This window comes from Macrosteles quadrilineatus, unplaced genomic scaffold (genome assembly GCF_028750875.1).
Source record: "Macrosteles quadrilineatus isolate MER2022 unplaced genomic scaffold, UCM_ALF_1.0 Scaffold_3__2_contigs__length_128488019, whole genome shotgun sequence".
NCBI lineage: Eukaryota > Metazoa > Arthropoda > Insecta > Hemiptera > Cicadellidae > Macrosteles > Macrosteles quadrilineatus.
In genome coordinates this window covers 95,775,408-95,788,802 of record NW_026542596.1, presented here as the reverse complement: position 1 = coordinate 95,788,802, position 13,395 = coordinate 95,775,408, and the positions used below count along the sequence as shown (strand labels likewise).

Here is a 13,395-nt window from a genome sequence, read left to right as displayed (position 1 = left end):
GATTCTGTTGGTGCTTTATCAAAATTATGGACGGTTATTTGTGAGTCAATAGTTATAGTTGCGATGCACAGGTATGGTGGCTAGTTATTAACTAATTCACTTTATATAACAAGACTTACCATTTTAGAAATTAGTACACATTCTACATAATAAATATCATCTTTTGTTATAAAAAACGGTCGCCTACTTATTTTTCTCACACACAATCCCTAATGACGAAAGGTTAAAAAGAATACACAGCAGAGGTATATATTTATTATTGAATATAAAACCGTATTCTATTTACAAAACCTATTATGGTGCAATATATGGGCACTGAAAATGGCAGACATAAGATCACTGGTTTTTAGGAACTGTTTTGTATGCTAGGAACATATGTTTCAGAGTTGCATTGTATTGTAACTAAAATAAACTAAACCTAAGTCAAAAGCATTGTAATACAAGGTTGAAACACCAGTCCCTTGTCAAGTAATATTTATGTATTGATATATCAAGTAATACTTATAACTTAAATTCACAGGTATGTCAAAAATACGTGCTATGCACATCAGACTTGAAAAAATACAGTTTGAGTTTTTTATACTTGTCAACTACATTTCAGTTATGAAGTTAATGAACTCCAATAGTAAAAAAATCTCTCAATGTCTTGAGAAGAAAACATAGTAAACTTTGATTACAGCCTTTACTCACTAAATTAGTAGCATAATGTTCTAAAGAATACTTTTTACCAAAAGTGTTTCACCGAGTCAGCTTATTGGCACACCTTACATAATATGTTATCTACTTAGGTTTAACCGTTTTGCTGGCAGGAGGGGGTATTTTAGCGAACGCAGTCGAGTCAAAAACTGGCAGAAGATCCCTAACCCTTCCTCCTCCAGATGGTAAGTCCAAGTAGCGGCTGAAAAATATCATTTTCGTTTTTATATTAAATTGAGTAATTTGGAACCTCGATAACAAGACCCTCGATAACATGTAGCCCTTGATAACAAGGTTCATTTTTAGATCCCCTAGAATTTATTTTACCCCTAATCACATGTTATTGCAAACCTCGATAAGAAGTCAACCTTGATAACGTCTTATAACGACGTCTTGATAAGTCTTATTTTATAATCCCCATGAGAGTCTTGTTATCAAGGTTCTACTGTATTTACATATACATTGGTATAAAACCTTACTGTCCAAACAATTACGAAATAAGTTGTATTTTTGTGTATATGAAGTAAATACTACTAACTCGGAAATTGTATTTTAGCCGCCATCGTTATGCCAAAGCTAGTTGATTGGATAGCTGACCATTTATTGTGCTTGGCTGGCTATCACAAGGTAGCTGGTTCGATTTCTATATGGCTAGTAGCTTTTTGATCTACTAACTGGATCAGCTGTCATCGATCACTAGGGATTGTTATAAATAGTTATGGTTGATAAAACAGCTGGTACTCGTCAAATCAATTCAAATATATCTAATTGCCATCCCTACCTCATTTGGTAGTACCGTTGACTATCAATAGTGGTAAAATAGCTATTTACCTAACCCGCCATGTTAAACTTCCCTATCCCAAGCGTGATGTATACAACTTCCTTACTTCTCGAGTGATGTAAAGTTGAAAAAAACTCACTCGGTGATGTAATGAAACCCATTTAAATAACATTGAGTGAATAACTTAAAAAATATACCTCTATGGAGCCAACGACGTTCAACGCTAGAAATCAGCTGTGTGTTTAAATTTTATTGTTATGCTTTGAAGAATTTTCCTAACCTAGCTTTTGTTTGTAAATGAACGTTACTGTTATAAGATGAGTGAAAATGATAATGAAGCATATTGCTCGTACCTCCTGAATATTGTCGGGTCAGGTAAAAAAATCTTGTACGTTACACGTTACGCAAGAGCGTGTTTACATCACTTGGGTGAATTATGCAACTCGCTTCCGCTCGTTGCACAACATTCACCTGCGTGATGTAAAAACGCTCTTACTACACTTGTAATGTAAATAGCTATTACCTTACAAGTGTAGTAAGAGCGTTTTTACATCACGCAGGTGAAGGTTGTGCAACGAGCGGAAGCGAGTTGCATAATTTACCTAAGTGATGTAAACACGCTCTTGCGTATCGTGTAACGTACAAGATTTTACCTGACCCGACAATATACAGGAGGTTACGAACAATATTAATCATTATCCATTTCGCTCATCTTCTAACAGTAACGTTCATTTACAAAACAAAAGCTAGGTTAGGAAAATTCTTCAAAACATAACAATAAAATTCAAGAGCACAGCTGATTTCTAGCGTTGAACGTTGGCTCCATAGAGGTATATTTTTTAAGTTAATCACTCAATGTTATTTAAATAGGTTTCATTACATCACCGAGTGAGTTTTTGATACTTTACATCACTCGAGAAGTAAGGAAGTTGTATACATCACGCTTGGGATAGGGAAGTTTAACATGGCGGGTTAGGTAAAATAAGCTTTCGTCATACTTAAGCAAAAACAACCGGTTTTAATGCATACGTTGTGGGTCCAAAGTAGAATTTTTACTCTCTAGGGATTAAAAATCATTTTTAGTCCCTAGGGAGTAAAAATCAGCTGTTGTAAACAGTTGTAAATTTTGATTGTGGCAATCGTATCGATCAAAACTGTTTCTCGATTGATTTATTAGATAAGGTGTTAGCATATATTGTTGTCGATCACTCGACATATCGATGGTGTAATGTACTGTAACACAATCGTAATAGACGAAATGACTGAATCACTTACTAAATAGCTGCTCATTCGCATTAGCAGAATATTATCTCAAATAATTGATATAATTTATAATTGATCAAAATGAAGGTTAATCATTACAAAATGAATTTAGAGTAAATTTACATTAATATACTATACTATACTTGAATGGTTGCTTTGCTACAATAATTTTTTAATTTATATTTACAGTTTATTATTTTATCCACCATTAGAATGTAAACTTGTTAACGGTTAATTTATGGTTTAGGTTATATTGTATTTACACTTTACAATATTTGGTTAGGGATTAATAGTTGATAAGAATTTCCTTAAAAGTCAATCACAGCCAATTTTACTTTCGCGTTTAATAAGTGTTAACTCCTTTACCGAACCAAAGATTAGTAGTTTTAAATTTCACTGTTATAGTGTTGTTATGATATTATTGATCAAATTAAAATATTGCTAATTACATGTGGGAGTTAGTTAAAGTAATTGAACAATTCCGACCTATATCTTCTGTTGTTGGGATACCATACAGGTGGCAAGTATACGTTGCTGTAACAAAATTAAAACAAAAAAATAAAACATTTTATTTTATACCAAATGGTCACTTTATGAACTACAGTAGGGGTATTCAGCAAATAAATTGCTACAAACACAAACTGTTTTTAATATATACAAACAAATACTGGACTCAAAGGCACAGACTGGCAATTCTTTTGGACCAGATGAAATAATGTAAATAAACCCCACACATAAGTACTAAACCTATAAATGTAATATATTTTTTTCTGTTCATATACATGAGTATATGAAGAAAGTAATGTTTTCGTTAACACTTTTTGAGTTTTATGTGAAAACATCCTTTTTGGTCCCGCTGAACCCCAAAAAAGGGTTTTCAAAATCATGTCTGTATGTGTTTTTGGCTGTGTACAAAGATATAAACTACACATGTGATTCAATTTTTGATGCAATTCGATGTGTGGGTATTTTTGTAACCCACGCATTAAAAAAATGGATTTTAATGGCGATTTTACAATAAAATAGCGGAAAAATTGGATAAAACAATGCTTGAACGATTTAGAAACAAAACTTAGTATGGCGTTATGATAAATTTAAATCTGAACAAAATAGTACAACCTCTAACGCTGTAAGTATACAGTTCAACAGTTATCGTGATTTTACATGTAAAATATAGTTCTCACAGCTTACCCATTATGAGGGTTGTTGACAAGCCAATGGGAGAAAGTACATGGCAATTTACTGATACCGTTTAAATCAAACTGGAAACGGTTCACAAGGAGTCAACAGTTGGGTAAAACTTACTTACCACTCCTTGTGTTAGATTAAACAAATGACATTAACTCCACAGACAAACAGGATTCATTAGGCATCTTGCACATAGGATGAAGATTATAATTCTAAAAGACACAAACAATGAGCTCATGTCAAGTCGAGCCAGCCAAATAATGGCAACAAACCAAAGTTATAAATTGAACGTACTTTTGTACCTCCAACAGTATTTTTATCCTAGGAACTTACCCACTGCTACCCTTGCGTCCAGTGTTGCGGTACATGTTTGCAGTCGCCGCCTCCGTGGGGAAGAAGGTGGCCCCGTAGAAATCAAAACCATTGGTTATCAGGGAGTTGTACTCGTCGATGGACGCCAATGTGATTCGGACGATTGGCGGAGGCGAAGTACCCAAGATAGGCCCTGCCTCCGATCCAGACGTGTTTCCTGAGGCAGTTCCTTCGTTCCTTGCTACCTTGTCGAGAGCCCTGGTGCTGCCTGTGGCAACATCATGTATTGATCATTTGTTGGTTTTGATGCAAATATCGAGAGTAGACGAAGTACGTAGCTCTGAATCTAAGTTTGACAAAGCTCTTCCATCTTGATTTCTAGCCATTTCTTTCTAAAGCTATCTTGCTGTCTAATCGTTACTCAGACGAATTTATTGGAAGTGTGAAATAAGAAAGGAAGAGATAAAACACCTAAGGTAGATACCGTATCTTTACCTGACATGTTGCCCGAGCCTGTAGTTCTCTTTCCTGAAGGTAGATACCATATCTTTGCCTGACTCGTTTCCCGAGCCTGTATACGTGTTCCTGGCTACATCATCTAAATCTAGGGTGCTGATAGTGATACCAGGGAAACTGTATAGAACGTGACACAGATAATGGGGAATTGTAAGTTGGGTACCAATGTAGGGAAAACATAATGGACCAAAGTGTTTCTAAAAGTAGTGCAACCCAGATTCCTGATCAACTTGTTCCATATTGTCGAAAGCTCCAGTGCTACCTGTGACAAAACATGTATTATGAGTGACACAAGTGCAAAGAAGAATAACTAAGATATGAACAACCCATCTCTGTACATGACCCGTTGGTTGAGGCAGTGCCTACGCCGTTTCTAGAGCTTTTGTGCTAACTGTAAGAACAAGACCTGAATGTGGCACAGGGGTACGTAAGCCATGCTCTCTCTGTAACCTGAAGCAATTCCCAATAGATTTGTAACCAACCTTAGCTAAAGCCTACGTTCTGCCCGTGACAATATGGTACCTGCAGGATATGTGACACAGATGATAGAAGGAGGTGGTGAATCTAAAGTACATGTGAGGACCACTCCTTTAGCGATACGTGATTTCCTAAGCCAGTATCATCCTCATTTCTAACCACCTCGTCTAAAGCTGTAGAACTGCCAGTGATACAACAAAAACCATGGGATATGTGGCACAGATGATGGAAGAAGGTAAAGTACCAAAGCTAGAACTTGTCTTTGTACCTGATATTTTTTCTGATGCAGTACCAAATTCGTTCCTGGCCGCTTTGTCAGGAGCTCTGATGCTGCCTGTGACAAAATAGGACCTTTATCAGTACAGACACACACGACCAGAACTGTATGAGCTACACAGATGATAAGATAAAAACATAAGAGAGGACCTCTCTTTGTACCTGATATTTTTTCTGATGTAGTACCGAATTCGTTCCTGGCCGCTTTGTCTAGAGATCTGATGCTGCCTGTGACAAAATAGAGGGCCTTTATAAGTATAGACACAAGACCAGTTCATGAACTGTATGAGTTATACATATGATAAGATAAACACATAAGACCTGTCTATGTGCCAACTTGATATCTAAGGCAGTGAATCCTCGTTTCTAACAACCCTCTTAAGCTCTAGTACTACATGAGACGAAAGAGGATCTGAAGGTTTTGGAACAGAGATATTGTAATGGAGTGAGGTAGGATACTTAGGGTAAGCATTATCTATGAGCCAAACATGTTCCTTAAGGCAGTGCAAACTCGATTTTTGACTCATTTACTTTAAGCTCTAGTTGGTAAATAAGAGTTGTAGGATATGTTGTGTGAAATGGATGGCTGGAAAAAAAAAACTAGGGATAGGATGTCTTTTACCTGGCCTTTGGCCTTAGCGGGCGTTTTCCATCACAACTAAAGCTATGGTGATACAGCAGAAAACATAGAATATGTGACACAGATTATAGTAGCAGTGAAGAACCAAAGGTAACTAGCGTTGGGTTGCTTATTTGACGTCATTCCTAAGCCAGTGCCTTTCCTTGTTCCCCACCACCTCGTCTAAATCTATCTCACTGCTGATAACACAACCAAGCCAGATCAATATGTAATATGATAATAAAAGAAGGTACCTGATGGACCTAGGGTAAGCTAGGACCTAGCTTAATACCTGAAATGTTGCTTGACGCAGTGGAACCCTCGTTCCTGGCCACTTTGTCAAGAGCTCTTGTACTACCTAACACAAAACATTTCGTCATAATGATACACATCAAGGGAAGGTTAGCAAACATTACACCTTTCAAATGATCTCGTAGAGGCAAAGCTTCTTCCTAAGTGGAACAGAAGTGGTATGGATCATGGACATAAAAAAATGACGTCACTGGCCCGAATCTTATACTAAAATATTCAAGCATTAATTTCAATAACCACCATCGATATATAACTACCATAGTTCTCATTTTATCCTACTCTGTCAGAATTTAACATATGAAACTTAAAAATACAATAGTATTCTTTTGTAAATACAACTTCCATTAAATTGGCTTACAACTCAATCGTCCCCAAAACGAGAACGTATATTCCAGTAGCAATCTAAACATCAACAATTATTAATTAAAGTCGTGCCATGTTTTCCCAACGGCGAATGTGTAGGAGTTGAGCGTGTGAGCTTAAGAAGTAATTAAGCGCTCGGGACTTCGGTTGCATTAATTCCACAATTTGTAGCTAAGCGCGCCTTAATTGCGCGCTATATCAGTGGCTGGACCGCGTCCAAGTTGTGGCTTTCGGCTACACAACTTCATTACAACACTAAGCCCGATGTGGGGTCAATTTTTGAAATGCGTTAGAAGAAAAATATAGCCGTACATGTTAAATTGTTAAGTAATTGTCTAACATATCTATATATTAATAGGCAAGCATGTTTAAACATTTGTTCTCACATCGTGCGTATCACATGGAGAATCAACGCATACTGTTGGAAAGATATTTTCCTGTAGATGTTTAGGATCCCTTCATAAATTAAAATAGGCTTAAAAATAATCACAAAAAATGAATTTAAAATTTTAAAAATGAACATGGACCCTATGCTGGTGACGAAATAACAACGCAATATACAGTAAATCTAAAAAAATAAAGAAATTCCAATCACATGTTGTATTTACAGCGTAAGGTGAAACAAATTCAGAAAGCTGTACATTATTTATTTTTGGTCGATCTTTTGACCCCTGGACGACCTCTAGTTAAAAAGAAAATTACAAAAGCTGCTGACTAAAAAAACATTACCGTACATCGCCTTCATGATGAATATTTTATCTCTCAAATAATAAAACCTATAAATTTCTAGGTGAATTGTTGAATCATCATAGAAGTGAAATTTTCTACCATGGATTATCATGGAATTCACTCTACAAGAAAGTGCCCAATAGTTCTACAGATATTTATTTTTTACATACAAGTACAAAAACTGTTATAAAATAACTTATAGTTTATAAGTGCTAAATCTGGAACTACTCTAGAATGTAATTTTGGAATTCTAATATTAAAGCTGTAAAATGAATACGTTTGTTGCTTAACTAAATTGTCCTTGCTATTCGTTAGAGGAATACTTCTTTTATGGTGTATAACTTTAAAAGTTTTTGGTTGGTAAGGGACAGTATCTGAATGTAAGGACATATGACAGGAGATCCCTCAAGAAGGTAAATGGGACAACAACTGCTATGAAAACAACACAATGAAAATGTACTAAACATTCTATTAAAAAATGTAGGAATGATCGAATAAATATTTGAATCAATTTTACGCAGAGCTGAATTCCAAGATTCGTTAAACAATTTTAGGGACCCTCTTTCTTTCTAGGAAAGTTTTTGAAGTAAAACATTTCTCATGTGATGAACACGATTCCAGTAATAAACACAAATTAATAAAAAAATCTATCTTTTTAGCATCTTGATCCTAAAGATTATCAATACATAAAAAGGAAAGTTTACAGTTGTATGCTTAGTGAGTGGATCATTAAACATCATTCTCAATAAAATAAACATTCTAGTGTTGATGCTATTATCATTGACTAAGGAAATTTGCCTTGTCTTTGCTATTATATGTTATTTATATTCTAGTATCCAAAAGTGAATGTAGAAGAATCTTCTTTCCCTGAAGCCTCTTTTATTACCGCACATTTTCCATCACATTCTTACAATACATTTTAAGATAATGCCACATGGAAATTCTACCAGATAAAATGACGCCACTTACCCTGTTGGCCACCAGCTGAGGACAGAGAAGTTCCACTGCCACTTGCCACAACCCCTCCCTGGAGTCTGCAGACCTCCACCACGGAGGAGTATTTGTACAACGCGTGTCTGATGTCCTCCTCCGGCACCTCGTCCGGCACCTCCAGCACAAACACCACGAACGTCTTCTGAGGCCGACACGGGATCGGGATCTGGAACGTGTAAGAAGTTGTGGAGAACCGTTTTGGTTTGGCGTGAATGAAAAAAAGGGTACGAAAAAAGAGCAAGAATCGGACTTCCCATCCCCTGACTCCGTCTGTTTTTGTTCACCCTCAAAGACAAAATGTTTTGTGCACATTAAATTGACTTGGGTGAAGCGCATTTTCTTAAAAGAGTCAGAGGTTACTCTGTATTGTAGACATGAAGTTGTACACGTTGTTACACCTTAAATTGACATTTTTATGGTTTTCAGTCCTTAGACTACGTACGATATGACAGTCTATTGTAACGGACAGTTTAGGTTAACATAATAAGTGTTCAGTTATTGTCTCAAATGTCCATCAAGTGGAGAAATATGTAGGCCCTACCCCTACCAAGGCCCCAGTAGTACAGTAAAAATATGTTAAAAAATAGTACAAGCAAGGAATTTGGTACAGATGTTGGATATACCTTCCTTTTGAACATAAAGTCCCCAAATATTGAATCTGTGGAAATTCCAGGAAATGGAAAATGGCGGAATATTTTGCATTTTTGACTATAGTGGCTTTATAATTAGATATACAGGAAAAGGTTTTGTACACAAACTGTAGTTCGTCAAAAAGTGCAAATTTCATCTTCTAAACCCAAAGTTTTTTTTATTTATATGTGATTAAGTATAGTTATTTTTTTACTTATCAAAAATAGGTACTGGTAGGAATATTCAACGTAGAACCTGTATTTGTACCTGATATTTTTTCTGATGCAGTACCAAAATCGTTCCTGGCCGCTTTGTCAGGAGTTCTGATGAGGTATACAGATGATAAGATAAAAACTTTATATAGTATAGTATATAATATATTTGTATATATATACATATTTGTATAGTATACATTAATACTTTTAAATGAAATGGTGACCATACAAAGTAAGTATTTTAAGCCAAGTATGAATGGAGATGATAAGAGTAAGATAAGTAGCTCGATCTTGTAGTCTTGTTAGTGACTAAGGCCGACATATTCCTTAGACACAGCTGTAATTAATAGCCCATACAGTTAATGATAACTAAGGGACCTACATATAGTGGAATCCGAATCCCATCTTTGCCTTGGTATTAACAAATTGGTCTAATTATGATATACGGATCACCAATAATAATCTATATAAGATTTACCAAACTCTGGTATTAGTACTACCTGAAGGGAACCTTTTAGGAAAAACCAAAATTAATTTATGATTTTTATCAGATTGTTCTAATTTTGTTATCAATGGTGTTTATATTATTTTACTTTAGTAAATGTTATGTGTAAATGTATTCGGCAATGCAGGATTTATATGACAAAAATGTCTATATAAGAGTAAATAAAAGCTGACTTTGAGCTCCCATTTATAATAATGGAATACATTAACAATATATATTTACATTATTATAGTAGTCAAATAAAATCAAGTCAATGATTATACGTTTTTTCACTAACATAGGCTTATTTTCTGCTCTCTGTATTGTCTTGGGTAAAGCGTGTTTTCTAAAAAAAGTCATAGTTTACTTGTCTATAAGTATAATAGACATGAAGTTGTACACGTTGTTACACATTAAATCAACGTAGATGTATTAATTTGTAAAAAGCTGAAGCAACATTTTGATTTCAAATACGGGTCTTCACTAATCGAATAAGTAAATATTACTCATGGTAAAATGAAAACGCGTTTAATCGTTAGTGGGGATTCCTTACCACAACAGTTAAATGTTAACTGGCAGTACATTTATAAATATTGTCCAGTCTATTTAATTGGTTCATTTCACTATATGTTTGAAATATGTTAAAATATGTTTGAAACTATAAATATTATAGACGACAAATAAATTACTAGTTTTGAAGCAATCAAGGACTAATTAAAACACTACAATACAAACAACCCTCTAATTTACCACTGCACTATTGTAATGAACCCATTCAGCTAAAATTGTAAAAAGTGGAGTTAAAAGTAAAATATTTTAAATTATTTTATTTGACAACTAAGACTTAACCTTATTAGTATAGTTACTCGTACAGTATAACCAGAAGTCGGGATTTATATGCAATAGAAATGTTTGAAAAAGTAATAGTTAAATTAAATATAACTTCAAGCATATTCTGTTTCGTAGTTTTTGATACGAAATTATTTAACAACATTTTATTAACAAATTTAATTATTTTGAGATAAAGGTAAACTTAACCTTTTCGTCTCATAACTCCTATTAATCTCCATTAATTTAAGATTTTCTAAGTTCCCTTGATTAGGAGTCTTATAGGGATGGAATATTTAAGAAGGAACGAATACCAACAAAATATTTGTTTGAAGACCCCTTAAAGATTCTTGTTATACTTTGATTTCTTTGATAGGATCCATTTTGCATGGTTTCCAGTCCTTATGGTAAGAGTTTTAGGAGTTGTTATTGCAGTATACTATTTTTATAAGCAGATGATATATGATAAAAGTGGTACGATTGAGAGTTATTCAATTTGTTTATTTTATCACTCCAGCAATCACATTGCAAGTTTTTTCATTACTGTTGCAAGAAAGCTTGTATATAAATAATCTAACTTTTTCGATTAAATAAATTTTAATCCAAGTACATTAACAATGTTCAACCGATTTCTCTCCTATTTCCTTTTCAGCTACAGAACCTATTGAATGTAAGAGACGTTTTGTATTGTATTTTGAGCTATATGAATCGAACTTAAATATGAATCACTTTGAATTTGACAAGACTGGCAATAAAATAAAACATTTAAATATTGATCAAACAACATGACTTTGTGGTCTTTTATACTACCTATTTAAATTGAACAGCTTTCAGTTAGAAATAAAATATATAGCATATAAGTATTGATTACTATGAACTCAATATAAAATGTTTGTAATTAAAAAAAGTAATTGAAATTAGTGGGAAAGAGAAAAACGTGACGTATTAAATAGGAATTAGCAAGTTGATATATAATTTCAAACGGCTTATCCAACGATGAAGTAATGAATATCTGAAGTAATACTCGCAGGTGTAACCTCATCAGGTTGGTTATGAAGCACATGTTAATGGGTAATAATTATGTTAAAATATTATAATGGCGATTGATATAAACTTAGACTTTTTGGGATTATCTATTGATTATAACAATACATGTATCCATTTATAATATAAAAGAAGATACAACTTTGGATCCTTGAATAGTATAGCTTTCCTCCAATATCCTTTTAAAATTTTACAAAAACAATAATTTGAAATTACATTGAGTTCTTAGTAAAAATTATTTTTACATAAGAATCTAACACGATTCTCATTTCACACGATTTTCTAAGTAAAACTATTCAATCAGAAAACATTGGTTTAACTCTTAAACATTTATTCCTCCACCACTATTTTATGTTGTAAACCTACCATGTTTAGTTTATGTTGTAAGGGTTCCTATGGTTTTTTAATAAATAGTAGGTATTAAATTTGTGGGGCGGACTCAGAGCCCCGGCACGTCAACTTATTGTCGCTTATTGTGCTTGAGGTATTTAAATTACTTTAACACATTTTTTGTAAAGTGTCCAATATATTAAAAACTGAAACTACTGCTTCATCAACTAAACTAGTTATTGAAATTTCAACTTATATAAAACCTATTTACTCACCTTTTTGTAAAACCTAGCTCCCGTAACTTTATGAAAGCCCTTCTTGAAAGTCGCTTGGTAGTCGTCCATTTCGGCAAACTTGAACAATATCCCAGTGGCGGTCTTCGTCAGCGAGTAGGGCCCTCGGAAGTTCATCTTCTCGCAGATCGCCGACGCCTTCTCCATGTTCAGCTCGTTGCTGGGGGTCAGCAGGAAGGCGCCCTTGGTGAGGAAGTTCTCGCCGTCGGACAACTCAGAGTCCGTGTCGTCCTGGTCGCTGGGTTGCCGAAGGTCGCAGCTGGAAGCCTTCATGGCGCTGCCTTTGCTGCCTGCACTGCCGCTCTTCATGGAGGGACTAGGCGTCTCTCGCGGTGCCTCCGCCACCTCTTCCACATCCGCTGACATCAACGCTGTCTCTGACTCCTCCTCCCCCGCACTCGACATTTTTGTACCGATTGCGTTGTGAAATTTAAATAACCAGCGGGGCGGGTCCGGGCACCTCCCTGTACTGTTCTATGTTTATATGTTAAGTCACGGTCGCTGGGTCTTTAGGTTTTTTGGCATTTAGATTCAGGTAGGCCACATTTAAGGTTATGAAAGGGGAAACCTTTATTTGATTGTTGATATCGTATACATTTAAATAGCATTATTATCGAACTGAAAATTATTAAGAGACGTATGTAGCGTTAAATGTTTTTACAATTTTTGGTCTTGAAGTAATTATCTATCTAAATATAAGAATTCATATCATTAGGTCAGTAGCTTAAAACATGTTTAAAGCATTGTATTTTTTAATAACACCAAAGAAGAGTTTTCCTAAACACATAGCTTGTCCACGCAATTTTAAATCAATAACAATACTATTAAACATAAAAAAGTGAAATCGACCAGCCAAAAACAAACATAAAATTTGTATTATGGCGTTCACAAAAATAGCCTCGCAACCGACATGTCTGGCTGTCTATTTGTTACCGGATATTGAAAGCCCTCGAACAACGCTGGTCCTGACAACAAATCAGAAAACCATCCGACCTCTCTAATGCCTCACTGATTGGCAGTGTCGTTATATATTTTTTAAATCTTAA

At 34.8% G+C, this 13,395-nt stretch overlaps 1 protein-coding gene across 6 annotated transcripts; it reads right to left on the bottom strand.

Moving 5' to 3' along the window:
• Positions 1-240: 240 nt before the first annotated feature.
• Positions 241-12,731, bottom strand: LOC128990105 (uncharacterized). Of its 6 annotated transcripts, XM_054412352.1 has the most exons (8): positions 12,332-12,731; positions 8,502-8,691; positions 6,421-6,486; positions 5,672-5,737; positions 5,502-5,567; positions 4,262-4,508; positions 3,227-3,274; positions 241-898 (listed from the first exon to the last, which is right to left on the bottom strand). In XM_054412352.1, exons 1-8 carry the CDS (start codon positions 12,713-12,715, stop codon positions 781-783), a joined length of 1,185 nt encoding a protein of 394 aa, XP_054268327.1. In that variant the 5' UTR covers positions 12,716-12,731; the 3' UTR covers positions 241-780. The 6 variants fall into 6 exon arrangements, with proteins under 6 accessions (XP_054268327.1, XP_054268328.1, XP_054268329.1 ...); XM_054412353.1 differs by lacking the exon at positions 3,227-3,274; XM_054412354.1 differs by lacking the exon at positions 5,672-5,737.
• Between the last annotated feature and the right edge of the window lie 664 nt (positions 12,732-13,395).